The sequence below is a fragment of the Oncorhynchus masou genome, chromosome 25 (genome assembly GCF_036934945.1).
Source record: "Oncorhynchus masou masou isolate Uvic2021 chromosome 25, UVic_Omas_1.1, whole genome shotgun sequence".
In the NCBI taxonomy this organism is placed as follows: domain Eukaryota; kingdom Metazoa; phylum Chordata; class Actinopteri; order Salmoniformes; family Salmonidae; genus Oncorhynchus; species Oncorhynchus masou.
This window is the reverse complement of record NC_088236.1, coordinates 19,958,524-19,976,649: the sequence shown is the minus strand read 5'-3', so window position 1 is coordinate 19,976,649 and position 18,126 is coordinate 19,958,524. Positions and strand designations below refer to the sequence as shown.

Genomic DNA, 18,126 nt, shown 5'->3' with positions numbered 1-18,126 from the left:
TCTCTACCCCATAAGAACACAACATATTGTTTGTGTGGCCAAACACTGAATGGTCAATATAAAGAATTGAAATGAGCATTGAACAGATTCCAAAATCCCAGACTGTAGCTTTAATGATGAGGCTACAGCCTAAATTGCATGCACAACAGGAATGGCAGTCACAAAGAACTGCTGAAATACCGTGTTATCTTTGAGTATATCATACTTTATTCATTATTTTATTCATAAAAAAAGAAGGCAACGATGTAAAATCTACTATTTAATACATTTATAAAACTTATATCTTGATGGGACACATATTATTGCTTACAACACTGTCATGACCAGGGCCAGCACTAGTCTTTTGGGGGCCCTAAGCAAGATTTGCTTGGGGTGAGCTCCACCTCGCAGCCAAAAGATTACCGTGGTTCCATCTTGACAGCGGAGAGAAACATTTTTAAGTTTGAAAGTACATTTCATGCAATTCTACTCATTTTGCCATGGGACAGAGAAACATTTGCAGTTTACCAGCTGATTTTCAGCAATTTTACACATTTTGCCCTGACTTATGCCATGTTAAAGGGATACTTTGGGATTTTGACACCAAGGCCTTTTATCGACTTCCCCAGAGTCAGATGAACTTCTTGACACCATTTTAATGTCTCTGTGTACGGTTTGAAGGAAGTTGCTAACTAGCGCTATTGCAATGTCTAACTAGCGTTAGCGCAATGACTGGAGGTCTATTGGTATCTGCTAGCATGCCAGAAGATAGCACAATAACTGGACATTTATGGGTAACGCTAGTTAGCATTGGCTTGCAAAACTACCTCTAGCCTGCCTCATACTGGACACAGAACCATAAAAATGGTATCCACAAGTTCATCCACAAGTTCATCAGAAGTAGATTTCGGCCTCATTGCCGAAATCTCGAAGTATCACTTCAATATGATATCTGAGTGAGAATGACTAACAAAATCAATGTAAGCGCCCTGGAGTTCATGGCCCCTTGGCATGTGCCCTGCGTGCCGAGTCAGTAATTTGGCCATGATTACTACAATGTTTAGATAGCTGGCTAGACTAACTTACCAATCAAAACATTTTTAGCTGACATTGGCTAATTCAGTGACTGTCAGTGTCTGATATAAGAGAAAAACTGCTGATGCAATAACACATTTTAAAATTGTACCTAGTGTGTATTACTATATTAACTCTCAACAGTAAGTTCAGACCCCAAAGTGGCCAGGGGCCCTTATGCCCAGTGTTGGCCCTGGTCCGAGGACATTCAACATCTCATTATTTGCTTAAGGCAACTTTGGACCCAGCAGGGGCAGATAACATTTCTGGATAGCTTGCGTAGTATGGTTAGTGGCTGAGAGCGGGTTTGAAGCCTCCTCATCTCTTCTATTAGCTGTCGTCTTGAAGCAGTGGCTGCATGTGGAAACATTAAAGTTTGTTAAAAACACAAAGGAGTTGAATACATCTGTGAATACACTTTCACCTAGTATAAATATAGTATTGAAAAAAATAAACATTTTCAGATGTCATTCAAATAATGAATTTGTTTTAGACCAAACAGGGTTTATAACCATTTCACAACAAAAAAATACAAACAGCTATGAAGATAATACAGCTCTATCTGCATACATAGTATGGGACAAATCTCTTCTGATTTTTACACATCATATTCAGTGCTGCACTCAGTCAGGACATCTGACTTGGCAACATTACATCAGAAGGTTTGTTGCACTCACACTGTAGCCCAGGTCTTCACTTCGAGGCTCTGGTCGCTGCCATTTCTGATTGGACAGAATCTTCAGGACGACCAATCCAAAGGCTACAATCAAGACTCCTAACGAGTTGGCGACCAATGCCTCAGGTGGCATGTTGCCATATGGCATTGTTCCATTGGTGGTTCCTTTCCTGAAGAAAGAATCAACAACACTTTGTACACAGTTTGAATAATATTGTCCAACACAGGTTGATGTCCTTTTTGTCTTTCGCTATATTATGGAAATATGTGTTTAAAGAGTACATTGTTTCCTACTCAATAAAAAAATATATACAATGTTTCCCAAATGGCAATCTATTCCCTAGTACAATATTTCTCAATCCTGTTCCTTGGGATTCAAAGGGTTGCACATGTTAGTTATTTCCCTAGCACTAACATACAGTGCCTTTGGAAAGTATTCAGACCCGTTGACTTTTTCCACATTGGATTAAATTGTTTTTCCCCTCATCAACCTACACACAATACCCCATAACGACAAAGCAAAAACAGGTTTTTAGATTTTTTTTTTGCAATAGTATATAAAAGAAATGCAAATTTCACATTTACATAAGCCTTCAGACCCTTTACTCCAACCCGATTACAGCCTCGCGTCTTCTTTGGTATGATGCTACAAGCTTGGTACACCTGTATTTGGGGAGTTTCTCCCATTCGTCTCTGCATATCCTCTCAAGCTCTGTTAGGTTGGTTGGGGAGCGACGCTGCACAGGTATATTCAGGTCTCTCCAGAGATGTTAGATCTCGTTCAAATCTGGGCTCTGGCTGGGCTACTCAAGGACATTCAGAGACTTGCCCCGAAGCCACTCCTGCATTGTCTTGGCTGTGTGCTTAGGGTTGTTGTACTGTTGGAAGATCAACCCTTTTCCCAGTCTGAGGTCCTGAGCGCTCTGGATCAGGATTTAATCAGGGATCTCTCTGTGCTTTGCTCTGTTAAACTTTCCCTCAATCCTGACTAGTCTCCCAGTCTCTGAAAATTATCCCCACAGAATGATGATGCCACCACCATGCTTCACCGTAGGGATGGTGCCAGGTTTCCTCCAGAAGTGATGCTTGGCATTCAGGCCAAAGAGTTCAATCTTGGTTTCATCAGACCAGAGAATCTTGTCTCTCATGGTCTGAGAGTCTTTAGGTGCATTTTGGCAAACTCCAAGCGGGCTGTCATGTGCCTTTTACTGAAGAGTGGCTTTTGTCTGGCCACTCTACCATAAAGGCCTGATTGGTGGAGTGCTGCCGAGATGGCTGTCCTTCTGGAAGTCTCTCGCATCTCCACAGAGGAACTCTGGAGCTCTGTCAGAGTGACCATCGGGTTCTTGGTCACCAACCTGACCAAGGCTCTTCTCCACCAATTGCTCAGTTTGGTCTGATGGCCAGCTCAAGGAAGAGTCTTGATGGTTCCAAACTTCTTCCATTTTAAGAATGATGGAGGCCACTGTGTTCTTGAGGACCTTCAATGTTTAAGACATTTTTTGGTACCCTACCCCAGATCTGTGCCTCGACAAAATCCTGTCTTGGAGCTATACGGACACTTCCTTTGACCACATGGCTTGGTTTTTGCTCTGACATGAACTGTCAACTGTGGGTCCTTATATAGACAGGTGAGTGCCTTTCCAAATGATGTCCAATCAATAGAATTTAAAACAGGTGGACTCCAATCAAGTTATAGAAACATCTCAAGGATGATCAATGGAAACAGGATGCACCTGAGCTCAATTTTGAGCCTCATAGCAAAGGGTCTGAATAATTATGTAAATAAAGTATTCAATTTTTAATTTCTAATACATTTGCAAAACATTCTAAGAACCTGTTGTCTACTTTGTGTGTAGATTGATGAGGAACAAATGCAATTTAATCCATTTTAAAATAAGTCTGTAAGGTAAAAATTTGGAAAAAGTCAAGGGGTCTGAATACTAATGCACTGTACATGATTGAAATCAAAGGCTTGAATGAAATGTTAGCACTTCCAAAAAAAATGTGAAACACTGCCTCGTGTACTGCTCCTCACATACGGGGCCTTGTCAAAAGTATTGCACTACACTCTTAGAAAAAAAGGAGCTATCTAGAACCTAAAAGGGTTCTTCGGCTGTCCCTATAGCATAACCCTTTTCAGTTCAAGGTAGAACCCTTTTGGATTCCATGTTCATTTCAACAGAGGATTCTACATGGAACCCAACAGGGTTCTACGTGGAACCAAAAAGGGTTATCCTATGGGGACAACCGAAGAACCCTTTTCGAACTCTTTTTTCTAAGAGTGTATAGTGAATAGGGTGCTATTTGAGATGCAACCAATGTCTCTTACAGTGCAAAGAAGAGCTTCTCGTTGATCCCTGAAATGCAGGATACAATGCTGAGTATCAGTATACAGCCTCCCATCCACACATGGGCAGGCTTAAGCAGCTTGCGGAATGACATGGGTGAGCAGGGTAGGAGGAAGCCAGCAAGGCCCATCACCCACTGAAAACAAAACATATGTCACCACCTCACAGCCATAGAAAGTGGCATTACAATTTTAACAATCACCATACATGCCAAGTACGACAAAATACGTGTAGGCCATTATATGGCGTAATATGAGCTGGCTGATTGTTTTTAAGACAATGCCGTTTTAATTTGTGTGCTGGCAGTGGCAGATATACTAAACCTGAGTGGTGAAGAGTGCTGTAGTGCAAATGCCAATCCAGCTGTGCAAGGAGTAGAGGTTGGGAGTGCTGTTGGTGTGGTGGAAGTCAAACACAGCACAGAGGCCAAGGATGGAGCAGAGCAGGGCCAGGAGCATGACACCAGCATGCAGCAGTTTCCAGGGCAGCTTATTCTGCCCCCATGTGAGGGGAATGCGGTACAACACCGCTCCTAGAGATAAGACAGGTAAAGACACAAAAATGTAAAAATGTCACCACTCACTTTACTTGGATATCAGCTGCAATTGAAGCTTTGTTTTAATTGTCTTTCTCTCATGTATACAGTACACCAGGGTTATTCAACTATATTCTTACAGGGTCCAGATCTAAAATTGCAGGGGGGGCAGACATTTTCCATAAGCGATTATTCTTTGGAAGAACTGTATAAACTGTATAAAAAAGCAACACACAAACACACCAATAAAGCACTTATCTTAAAATTTAATGTTGCTAAAAGTAATTATGAAAGAAATGGATGGTGCTCAACCAACTAAGTCGAGGTGCAACCAAAACATTTTATAATCATTGAAAAGGAAAAGCACAACTAGAGCTGTGGCGGTCATGAAATTTCATCAGCCTGTGATTGTCAAGCAAATAACTGTGGGTATCATGGTAATTGACAGTTAATTAACAAACACATTTCACATTTCTGGGCTTCCAAATATAGTCTACAAGACATTTTTAAAAGTCTAATAAATCCATGTAATATAGCCTACACCTTCACAATAATTCCATTATTTATTTTAGACACGTCTAAAGACGCACGATTTTAAGAAAATGTAGTCTATTTCAGAAGAAAAGAACAGCAAACTCTGAGTTGTCCTTATGTTAGGTCCTGATGTGGCTATGCCAAATGGTTGTGGGTTACACTAGTTAATTTAGAAGACAAGATTTCCTTAAAATTCCGTTTCATTATCTTATTGTATTCTTCATACTATTGAACAAAGCTGAATAAAATATAAATATTTTCTCCAAACGATTTGAGGGAGTGCGCACATGCAGCTATTCTGCGTTGAGTGGTTAACAAACATATAGGTACCCTTTATATGCTACATTTAGAGTTATTAATGTTACTTTACTTGTTCTACAAACGTTGGGCTATATGTTTAGATGTTTTTATTCATGTAAGGCTACACGATGAGACGCTAATGATGATTTGAAAAAAGTAACTTGAAAGGCATAAGCTCTTTTTTGCGCATGCTGTACACACTCCAATAGGCTCTCATTCACAATTTGACAAGCACTTGATAATGCATCGAATTTCATGGCGGCATCCCCTTTCTGGCCGTAATGCACTCTAAATAAATCCATGACTTTTGCGGCCTGGAGTGCGGAGTTGTGCCCTTCGCAATTCGAAGTGCCTCTCACTCACATGGCTCTCCATCACGTGATCGGGTCTTCACAAGCTACAAGTCAGACACCTCCGGGATGCAATTGCGCAAATTCCTTATCCAATTCCGAGGTGCATATTGAAAGATATTGGAAGAAATGTCCACATTTACTTTTCGTCAGCCAACAAGATGAGTAGACCTAACGAAAGCACAAGCCTATGTTAATCTACTATCCCCCATCGTAGAGAAGTCGACCTATTATATTATGTGCGAGAAATAAATATTTCAAACATAGTCTGGGACAGTTGTGGAATGAAATGGATCCCAAATTAATACAACTAGCATAAAAAAAAACGTTTTATGCAATGTGGCTGACGCAACAGATCAGAACGTTTAGCTTAAAATGTTGATAAACTATTAGGTTATTTCTTCACAATATAAGCGTAGCAATAAGCACATGGTAGTAGGCTATAAGTGCGAATGTTCCATTAGTGGAAAATACCATTATCAAAAGTGACCGCAAATATAACTCTGCATGGAATGCTTGCATTATAAAGGTAATTTTTACGCTGAAAATGGTCTTCCTCAAACTTGAAACTCACGCTGGAGGAGATGGCTGCCGTTTTACTATCTCCTAACCAATTGTGCTATTGTGTGTGTTTTTTCGTATTATTTGTAACTTATTTTGTATATACTGTTTCTGCCACCATCTCTTATGACTGAAAAGAGCTTCAAGATATCAGGACAGCGATTACTCACCTCGCACTGGAAGAAGATTTTTTAATGAGTCGAATGCGAAGGATTTACTTCAGACACTCGAACAAGGCCCTCATCCCCATCATTCGCAGGAGAAAGAGACAGAGATATCGGGACATAGGGTGCCTTGTATGGATCCGACGGCAATTGGATAATCTGCCTTTACCATCAGTCCTATTAGCCAATGTACAATCATTGGATAACAAAATAGATGAACTAGGATCACATATACAGTGGCATGAAAAAGTATGTGAACCCTTTGGAATTACCTGGATGTCTGCATAAAATTTTAAATACAATTTGATCTGATCTTCATCTAAGTCACAACAATAGACAAACATAGTGTGGTTAAACTAATAACACACAATTTATTGTATTTTCTTGTCTATAATGTATACATTGTTTAAACATTCACAGTGTAGGTTGGAAAAAGTATGTGAACACCTAGGCTAATGACTTCATCAGGAGTCAACTAACCTGGAGTCGAATCAATGAGATTGGAGATTTTGGTTAGAGCAGCCCTGCCCCCAAAAAGACTCACAAAATTTGAGTTTGCTATTCACAAGAAGCATTGCCTGATGTGAACCATGCCTCGAACAAAAGACACTCCAGAAGACCTAATATTAAGAATTGCTGCCTTGCATAAAGCTGTAAAGGGTTACAAAAGTATCTCTAAAAGTCAGTCCACAGGAGAAATTTCAGCCCTGTTGCTACTGTCCCTAGGAGAGGCCGTCCTGCAAAGATGACTACAAGAGCACAGCGCACAATGCTCAATGAGGTTAAGAAGAATCCTAGAGTGTCAGCTAAAGACTTACAGAAATGTCTGGAACATGCTAACATCTCTGTTGACGAGTCTACAATTCTGCTTACAAGCAAATTTAAAGCTGTAAGCAACAGTGACTAAGGTCAATAAAGAAGTGGTCAGATGACATAGATACTAAGATACAGGACTGTTTTGTAAGCACAGACTGGAATATGTTCTGGGATTCTTCCAGTGGCATTGAGGAGTACACCACATCAGTCACTGGCTTCATCAATAAGTGCATCGATGACATCATCCCCACAGTGACTGTACGTACATACCCCAACCAAAAGCCATGGATTACAGGCAACATTCGCACTGAGCTAAAGGGTAGAGCTGCCGCTTTCAAGGAGTGGGACTCTAACTCGGAAGCTTATGATAAATCCCGCTATCCCCTCAGATGAACTATCAAACAGGCAAAGTGTCAAAACAGGATTAAGATTGAATCGTATTACAGCGGCTCTGACGCACGTTGGATGTGGCAGGGCTGGCAAACTATTACAGACTACAAAGGGAAGCACAGCTGCGAGCTGCCCAGTGACACAAGCCTACCAGACAAGCTAAATTACTTCTATGCGCGCCTTGAAACATGCATGAGAGCATCAGCTGTTCCGGACAACTGTGTGATCACACTCTACGTAGCTGACGTGAGTAATACCTTTAAATAGGTCAACATTCACAAGGCAGCTGGGCCAGACGGATTACTAGGATGTGTACTCCGAGCATACGCTGACCAACTGGCAAGTGTCTTCACTGACATTTTCAATCTCTCCTTGACTGAGTCTGGATTACCAACATATTTCAAGCAGACCACCATAGTCCCTGTGCCCAAGAACACTAAGGTAACATGCCTACATGACTACCGACCCGTAGCACTCACGTCTGTAACCATGAAGTGCTTTGAAAGGCTGGTCATGGCTCATGTCAACACCATTATCCCAGAAACCCTAGATCCACTCCAATTTGCATCCCGCCTCAACAGATCCACAGATGATGCAATCTCTATTGCACTCCACACTGCCCGTTCCCACCTGGACAAAAGGAACACCTATGTGAGAATGCTATTCATTGACTACAGCTCAGTGCCCTCAAAGCTCATTAACAGCCTGATTACGTGCCCTCAAAGCTTCATCAGGACAAAGGAGAAGCTCACAAAGCCTGATTACCGACCACGAGTCGTGAGACGAAGCCTATGGCATTGGGAGATCAGAGACCTGGCCGTGTAGTGCCAGGATAACAACCTCTTCCTCAATATGATCAGGACAAAGGAGATGATTGTGGACTACAGTGAAATATTGAGGACCGAGCACACCCCCATTCTCATCATACACGGGGCTGTAGTGGAGCAGGTTGAGTTCAAGCAAGCCTCAAGCTCCTTGGCGTCCACATCACCAAGTTATATTGCATCCTTTCAAGCACACCCTTCTCATTAACCTGTGGACAATATAGTAAGATGGACAAACTCGCTGGGTCCAATCATGGTCCAAACACACCAAGACAGTCGTGAAGAGGGCACGACGAAGACTATTCAATCTCAGTGAGTCTGAAAAGATTTGGCATTGGTCCTCAGATCCTCAAAAGTTCTGACCACAGCTGCACCATGAGAGCATCCTGAGACTGCGTTTGGCACTTCTCGGTCTGCATTAACAAGGAACACAGAGGGTATTTCAATCAGTACATTTTGTGGCAAATCCAAGCTATGACTCTGTGACCAGTATCCTGTGTGATATTGACACCAACAACTTATTTGTTATTTTCATGCCCTGCCTTTTTATTTAATACTTCTTATAATAAGCATTTCACTGTAAGGTCTATTTCCCTTGGCAAATTGATTTACCTTTGCCACGCCACCAGGTACATTGTCAGCATCACTAGCATGAAAACTACATACAGGGAAAGACTGGACAGCTTGAAAAACAGACTCTTTGTAAAGATCCTTTCAAGCAATGCTCCGATGAACAATATTAGGTTTTAAGTTTAGATGGATAAATAAAGAGCAAATATTATTTTTTTAATTGGCCTGACAAAGTGTTTAATAAATGATCGTATAAGTGTGTGGCAGGCGTACAAACTGCAAAAAACAACTATTTGAGAGTGATGCTGACCCTAGTGCTAAGGGAGTGTGGATTGAATGTTTGAAGGGGTATAGGACTATAAAACTATGGGATTCAATTTAGGCAACATTTGAGGCTATGATTAGAAAATGTTGGAAAAAGGGCTTTGTTTCTTCTGTCTATCATTAACAAGTGATAATATATAATTCACCAGTGATAGGCTAATACAATCAGACTATTATGATTTAATCTTTTTTACAACACTAAGTAATATATGTGTGACATTTGTTTTGATTTAAATGGACCATATCAGCACCTGTAATGAAAAATACATGTAATCTAAGCACTTAAATAGCGAATGGAGGATGCTTTTCCCTAAACATGACACCAACAATGTTTCATGCCAGGATTTTACTCCTATTGAACTAGAGAGACAATGCTTAATATTAGGAAAGTTTAGAAAGTCTAGTCTACTGAAAGCTGATGGTCTGAAATGTTGCAACATCTCACTAATGAAAATTTTGATTACAGGGACCAGACAGCAAGTTTGGTAGGCTACTAATACAACCCAACATTAGAGCTTGGAGAAGCCTAATAACCATGTCTAAATGGTCATGTGGAATTTGACTACCTTCATGTGACCGCCAGTGTGGCGCACAGTAATGAATGGGGTATAGGACTATAAAACGTTTGGGAACCAACAGCCCTAGGCACAATGCTCGCACTCACCATTTTTTAAAACAACTATTAAAAGTAATTAGGTCATTTTAAAATGATCTGAAAACTATGCATCTCAATAAATAACACAAGGATGTGTCAATTTAGGTAATGCCAAATTCCAGTCTGAAGGAAGTATGCTTTGAATTAATTTCCCCCAGTCATTAGATGTTTTTCTGTCACGCTCCCTTCTAATGATTCCTTGTGAGCATCAGAGAGGGAAACAGAAGGCACGTATTTGTTCCTGAGAGTCGTAGCTTTTAGAAATGGGTCATATTGTGTTGATTAAACTGTTCAAACACTTGAGCCAAATTCATATGAAGAAAACATTATCCATATAGGCTCTAGACTGCAAAAAATCACATTTTGGCACTGAATGTCAGATTTTGGCAAGGATTTTTTTGCAGATCTTTTATTAATGTTCAGAATTGATCAAAGGGCCAGTCTAAATGAATAAACGGCCCGGATCTGGCCCGCGGGCCTCCAGTTGAATATCCCTGCAGTATACTGTCAACGTGGTTAAGTTCTTGACATGCCTACAGTGCAAGGGAAAGACGAGAAGGGAGCAGCGAAGGAAGTTAAGGTGACTTTATTTAGCTTTCTATATGCCGAAACACCAGCACAGAACATCTTCATATCCAACATAACATTATATATCCAAACATGAATCATTCATTGCGATTGAAATGCTTTCAGTTCCTATTTCCAATTCATGTCTGAGACACATTCATCTGCATCAACAAGGGAATGTGAAATCACTTGATTGTAGTTTCACTACAACTGACTAAGCCACTCACCTACATAACAAACCCCCATACATAACACAAACTATCCAAACCTGAGACAGTCATTGTAATTAAAAAAAACATCAAGTTCTCATTTCAAAGGCTGAGACACATCTGCCTGCACCAAAGACTGGAAGTAAAAGCACTTCCTGAGCCACTCACCATTGCCGTAGAGCACGACCAGACCTGTGACCATCAGGACAGGGTGCCAGTTAAACTGAAGAGCCGAGCCATCCCAGGCAAAGCCACCACGCCAATGGGAGTTCCAGATGGACACAAACACCACACAGGCGATCCCCAGGCACAGGCACAGCAGGTAGCAGAAGTAGAAAGACACAATGGATCTCATCCTGGTAGAACAATCTGCAAGCTAGTTTGAGAACACAAGAAAACAATGGAAAGAAAGTTATTTAATAGAATTGCATGGTTACAGAAGTCTGGACATTTTCAGCGTAGGAATAAACCTCCACTCTGAGAGGTGTGAAGCAAGTCAAATGGACAATAATAAAAGCCTAGGCTATACAGTAAAAACATACGTACAGTTTGTCCTCACTATCTTGTCTCACCGTCAACACAAAATGAGCAAGATATGACAACTAAAGTGTGATTCAGTTTCTGTTCTACTTCTGTGTCTAGTGGCTTGAAAAATCCCTAAATGGTTTCTGACCAAAATCAGTTAGGTCTAAATACCTTAATGTGGCTCCTACAAATGATGCTGCATTCATAACCAAGTGGGGTGGTGGTAATTACCAGTTGTGAAGTCGTACATATGAGTTGGAGGCATTCAAATGCTTTGAACTCATTGAGAAAAGTCGATCGGCCAATGGCAAAAAAGCTGCGTCAACATTAACTAAGAGTACAGCTAGCATGCAAGCAAACAAATTATAGTGTTCAAAAAAACATTAATAGATTGTTATACATAATGTTTTGTTTTTGCATTTAACTGCCCGAAATACAGTTGAAGGCCATTTTCTTAATATGTGACAGAGTTGGAGGACCGTTCAACTGGATTCTTGCCAGTTGTATGTGGTAAATACCACCTTCCCACTTGGTTATGAACACAGCATTAGGCTACTCACAATGGCCCTTGATTTCAGTTCCTTTTTCATTGTGTCAACTGCTAACTCGCTTCCAGATTCCATTGTCTCATTCCACAGGCTTAGGGGTAAGCACTCAGATGGGGTTAAACAGGTGTTAGGTGTGGTATAGTCATGCATCTGGTCAGGTGCCCTAAATGAAAATAGTAAGGTATCAGACATAGGTAGACATCGCACCATTGTATCTGTCCCATTGTGGTGTCTGTGAGAGCACAGGCAGCGTCATTTAGGCCATCTGCATTTTTAAATAATTAATTTTCTTCTTCTAATACTTCTATAAGTTGGCAACAAGGGCCTGGGTTCCGGCCTAGAAGCACGGTTTCGACTGCTCATACAGTTTTGCTTCGATACGGCAGTTTAACTGACGCCCGGCCCAGAAAGACAATTTGCATAGACAGCAACATAGAGAAGTCATATTTGAAAATTCCTAATCAGAAACTTTGGTCATCACCTTTGTGCACAAAACTTCCAATGAATTATTAAAATAATTGTCGCTGAGGCCTATTTTTTTCCCCATCACACACATCCGAACATATTAACATTTTATATTCATCCAATGTCTGCCATGTTTTTGGATGACGTCGTTTCTGCTCTCTGTGCATACTGAGTGCTAGTGCGCATGTGAACCGGATGCAACCCAGATATAGACAGTCCATGAACGGACCGAGGTATAATTCATTATCATGAGTAGATTAACTTGAAAACAACAGTTGAACATATTGGACACAATCTCCAGTTCTTATTATATATCAGTGTTTGGCAAACAAACTGAAAAAATGCACTTTGAACAGGTATAAAGTCATGGTTGGTGATTTACTGCCACCTGCAGTTATGGAATGTTTCCACATGCATATAATTCATTATCTGATCCATCCTGATGACATCATGGGATCCTTTCTTAACCCATAGGAAGTCCCACCCAGTTGATTACAACAAAATGGTGAGAGTCCTCAATGGTGCTAACACAAGCTTTAGGCCACTAGAGTCCTTAATCTATCTCTATGGCATCACATCCATGATGCTTTGTGGGTAAATTGTGGCGACTGCCCTATAAATAATAAGTAGGCCTTGCTAGTTATTTATGATGCAAGGTTATTTGAAAATCAGTAATTCAGCAGTTGCATGCACTGTCGAACAAGCCCGGTTTCTATCCAAAATGGAACCACTTTTGACGAGAGACCGTACTTCCATTGAGTATGGATTATGTCTAAACAAAACTAAGGGCTTTTTAACCCTGGGGATGTCAAACAGGTCTCACAAGAAAAATACTAGCTAGCTATGCCCCGTCACCCTGAGATTGCCTACCTTAGAATACAGTGAGAATATTGTATGCAAACCATCCAGAAGCCACATATGATATAAATCATAGTACACATATCGATAAAAACTGAAAACGGGAAATATTCCTTGGAAAAAAATTGTCAAAGACACATGCCACAAACTGAACAAAAATACATCCTAGCTAGCTAACAAAGATGTTGATTGACCCGAGTTCATGAGCACACATAACGTTAGCTATAGTAAGTTTTCTTTAAGTTTTACCTAGCTCTTCCTACCTATCTTAAGATTCTTCCATGTCAGCTTAGATCGAGATAGTATTTAATTAACTATAATCATTGCCAAATGTTGTAAAGTTTAGAAATACATTATATTCAATCTGCACAAAAACGGCTGCTGGTGTTTACTACAAGTCACATGTCCTTATTGACCTCGCAAGGCATGATGGGACATGTATTCTAGGCTACAAACGATAAACTGTGTGCCCGAACTGCCATAGGAGCCAACAACAACAGTGCTGTGTTGCATTGAACCTTTCTGTTGAAAATCTCTCTGTTGCTTGTATTATTGTAGTAGAGTTAAAACGGTTATTCCATCAAACTTCAAATTATTAGAATAGTACACAACGCAGAACAGAACAACCAGGTTGAGGGTCATGGCCAAAGCCCACCAACAGGAATACTGGTGATGCCTGTTGATGTTAGGTAGGCAGCTACAGTTTCTGAATGATGTTAACATCTTCGGGTTTTATTTCTCTAAATGTATTAAATGTCACCTACTAACACCCTGGTACTACCCGTAGCTCCCATTCTCCTCAGTCCAAGAAACACAGAGAAACATGTGTTGCAAATTACTCCTTTGTAGAAGTCCATAACGTGAAATAAATAAAACATCCCAAGGTTAATGCTGTAGAAATTGTTATAAGGGTGTTTGAGACTATTGAAACACGTAACTTTCAGAGTTTTACTGTTATTAATATAGTTTACAGAGTGCGAAAATTGTTCTAGCATGCCTTTCTGTGATGCAAACGGTTAGCTGAGCTGGTGATGGTGTTGCATTATTATTATTATTATTTTTTAATTTCACCTTTATTTAACCAGGTAAGCAAGTTGAGAACAAGTTCTCATTTACAATTGCGACCTGGCCAAGATAAAGCAAAGCAGTTCGACACGAACAACAACACAGAGTTACACATGGAGTAAAACAAACATACAGTCAATAATACAGTAGAAAAATGAGTCTATATACAATGTGAGCAAATGAGGTGAGATAAGGGAGGTAAAGAAGGCCATGGTGGTGAAGTAAATACAATATAACAAGTAAAAAATAAAAATAAACTGGAATGTTAGATTTGCAGTGGAAGAATGTGCAAAGTAGAGATAGAAATAATGGGGGTGCAAATGAGCAAAATAAATACAATAGGGGGAGAGGTAGTTGTTTGGGCTAAATTATAGATGGGCTATGTACAGGTGCAGTAATCTGTGAGCTGCTCTGACAGCTGGTGCTTAAAGCTTGTAAGTGTTTCCAGTTTCAGAGATTTTTGCAGTTCGTTCCAGTCATTGGCAGCAGAGAACTGGAAGGCGAGGCGGCCAAAGTAAGAATTGGTTTTGGGGGTGACCAGAGAGATATACCTGCTGGAGTGCGTGCTACAGGTGGGTGCTGCTATGGTGACCAGCGAGGTGAGATAAGGGGGGACTTTACCTAGCAGGGTCTTATAGATGACCTGGAGCCAGTGGATTTGGAGACGAGTATGAAGCGAGGGCCAGCCAACAAGAGCGTACAGGTTGCAGTGGTGGGTAGTAGGCTTTGGTGACAAAACGGATGGCAATGTGATAGATTTCATCCAATTTATTGAGTAGGTTATTGGAGGCTATTTTGTAAATGACGTTGCCGAAGTCGAGGATCGGTAGGGTGGTCAGTTTTACAAGGGTATGTTTGGCAGCATGAGTGAAGGATGCTTTGTTGCGAAATAGGAAGCCAATTCTAGATTTAACTTTGGATTGGAGATGTTGGATGTGAGTCTGAAAGGAGAGTTTACAGTCTAACCAGACACCTAGGTATTTGTTGTTGTCCACATATTCTAAGACAGAACTGTCCAGAGTAGTGACGTTGGACGGGCGGGCAGGTGCAGGCAGCGATCGGTTGAAGAGCATGCATTTAGTTTTACTTGTATTTAAGAGCAATTGGAGGCCACGTAAGGAGAGTTGTATGGCATTGAAGCTCGTCTGGAGGGTTGTTAACACAGAGTCCAAAGAAGGGCCAGAAGTATACAGAATGGCCCGGACAACAGGCCCTCTGATTTGACACACTGAACTCTATCAGAGAAATAGTTGGTGAACCAGGCGAGGCAATCATTTGAGAAACCAAGGCTATCGAGTCTGCCGATGAGGATGTGGTGATTGACAGAGTTGAAAGCCTTGGCCAGGTCAATGAATACGGCTGCACAGTATTGTTTCTTATCGATGGCAGTTAAGATATCATTTAGGACCTTGAGCGTGGCTGAGGTGCACCCATGACCAGTTCTGAAACCAGAATGCATTGCAGAGAAGGTATGGTGGGATTCGAAATGGTCGGTAATCTGTTTGTTGACTTGGCTTTCGAAGACCTTATAAAGGCAGGGTAGGATAGATATAGGTCTGTAGCAGTTTGGGTCAAGAGTGTCCCCCCCTTTGAAGAGGATTACCGCATCTGCTTTCCAATCTTTAGGAATCTCAGACGACACGAAAGAGAGGTTGAACAGGCTAGTAATAGGGGTTGCAACAATTTCGGCAGATCATTTTAGAAAGAAAGGGTCCAGATTGTCTAGCCCGGCTGATTTTTATGGGTCCAGATATTGCAGCTCTTTCAAAACATCAGGATTTGGGAGAAGGAGAAATGGGGAAGGCTTTGGCGAGTTGCTGTGGGGGGGTGCAGTGCTGTTGACCGGGGTAGGGGTAGCCAGGTGGAAAGCATGGCCAGCTGTAGAAAAATGCTTATTGAAATTCTCAATTATAGTGGATTTATCGGTAGTGATAGTGTTTCCTATCCTCAGTGCAGTGGGCAGCTGGGAGATGTAGTGTAGATTATGGGTGTAGATTATGGGAGATGTAGTTTTGGCCCTCTAAGGTCAGAATGGGATAAAGGCGTTTTCATGTTGTAACTTGTTTGTGTTGCAGTGTTTTTGTACATAAGTTGTTGTATTTTGGTACTGAAGCACCTAGCAATGTATTGCGGATGTGAGACAGGATATGTGTTTTACCTTTCTTCATGCTCCTGTGGAGAACAACTTGTCAGATGGTGCATTGGAGACTGATGTGTTCCTGTCCTGTCTTTTCACAATAATTTTGCTGATCAACATAAAAGCCCAAAAGACAGCAGTGGTGTCGCTCTTCATTTCTTGGTTCTCCTGTGGTACATAAGAGACCCGCTACATTATGAAGCCAAGATCAATGATATAAATAATCATGGCAAAAACACTTTGGAGTACTTTAACCTGTCTAGAACTGGGGTGCGCCAACCGCCAATGAAACTGCAGGGAGCCAAATACAAATCAACAGAAATCTCATAAATCAAATTTCTCAAACATACAAGTATTAGGCACCATTTTAACCTCTCTAGGGTAGGTGAGATGCTAACGTCCCACCAGGCCAACATCCGGTGAAACTGCAGAGCGCTAACATTCTAAATACACCATTTGTTATAGTAAACATTCCTGTATATAAATGTATCTTACATCATTTAAAATATGAATGTCTTATTAATCCAGCCGCTGTGTCCGATTTCAAAAAGGCTTTACTGCGAAAGCAAACCATGTGATTTTCTGAGGACAGCAAGTATTACTAGCATTTTCCAACCAAGCATTAGCGTCACGAAAGTCAGAAATAACAATAAAATAATTCACTTACCTTTAAAGATCTTCCTCTGGTGGCAATGCCAAGTGTCTTAACTACACAGTGAATGTTTGTTTTGTTTGATAACAACAAATTTTATAGCCTAACCCGAAACATTTGTAAACCACTTGCGTCGTGATTTCCGTCTCATTCAACTAATTACACACACTAAACAAACGTTTTCCAGTCATGGTTGGTTTCATTGCAATCCTCTGGTTGTTACTAACACAACCATACTTGATGGTTCTTTTCCCGGGACATATTGACCGAAACAAACGGATTTGAAGACACCAATCAATGACCTCATTGCGCACCAATAGTAGGACCAGTCTATCGTTGATTGACTGTATTTTGGCCCAATGACCACTGATCATCTTGAAATCTAGCTTGGAAGATAGCCAATGAGCTGAGGTAAATGGCAATATGTAATGGTTATACATTCGAAGACCTGCCTTTGTCGTAAACTCTGGCGTAAAAGAGGTTCATTCGCCATTGTAAATCCTACTTGACGGAGCCACGAGTGTTACGCACAGCAGTACATAGTCAATAGTATTTTCAGCAAGTTTATATATTTAAATGATGGCGAATGAATCAGGAAAAGCTAAAACAAAGTCTAGGTATACAGATTTAACCCAAATTATAGAGGAAATTGATAGAGAAAGCGAGACTGAGTTGCTTCAGCACCTTCTGTCCCCTCTGCTCCAGCCAGTGGTGTTCACCTGCCCAGATTAATCTCTGCAGGCATGAATGTGCCTCAGAACAAAAAGGGCAGAGTAGGGAGACGTCGTTGTGCCCTTTGTCACAGGAAATACCCCATCACCTGCACCACCTGTTCAGTAATCCTCTGCTTTACACCAGTGTTGCTGGGCCATGGCACCAGCAGCACAATATTGTGTAGAAGACTGAGGGTCTTCATAATATTGTACATAGAAAATGTGTAGTTACCCTTGTTATTTGTTTATGTTTAATTATTATTTTTTAAATATATTTTTGGGGG

At 40.9% G+C, this 18,126-nt stretch overlaps 1 protein-coding gene across 7 annotated transcripts; it reads right to left on the bottom strand.

Annotated features, from left to right (window-relative positions):
* Positions 1–184: 184 nt before the first annotated feature.
* LOC135513881 (lysosomal membrane ascorbate-dependent ferrireductase CYB561A3) lies at positions 185–13,686 on the bottom strand. 7 transcript variants are annotated; one of them, XM_064936871.1, is made up of 7 exons: positions 13,525–13,686; positions 11,965–12,115; positions 11,048–11,255; positions 4,404–4,612; positions 4,062–4,216; positions 1,731–1,899; positions 185–1,407 (listed from the first exon to the last, which is right to left on the bottom strand). In XM_064936871.1, exons 2-7 carry the CDS (start codon positions 12,100–12,102, stop codon positions 1,384–1,386), a joined length of 903 nt encoding a protein of 300 aa, XP_064792943.1. In that variant the 5' UTR covers positions 12,103–12,115; positions 13,525–13,686; the 3' UTR covers positions 185–1,383. The 7 variants fall into 7 exon arrangements, with proteins under 7 accessions (XP_064792943.1, XP_064792942.1, XP_064792941.1 ...); XM_064936870.1 differs by having other exon boundaries at positions 13,539–13,686; XM_064936869.1 differs by lacking the exon at positions 13,525–13,686 and adding an exon at positions 13,288–13,501.
* Between the last annotated feature and the right edge of the window lie 4,440 nt (positions 13,687–18,126).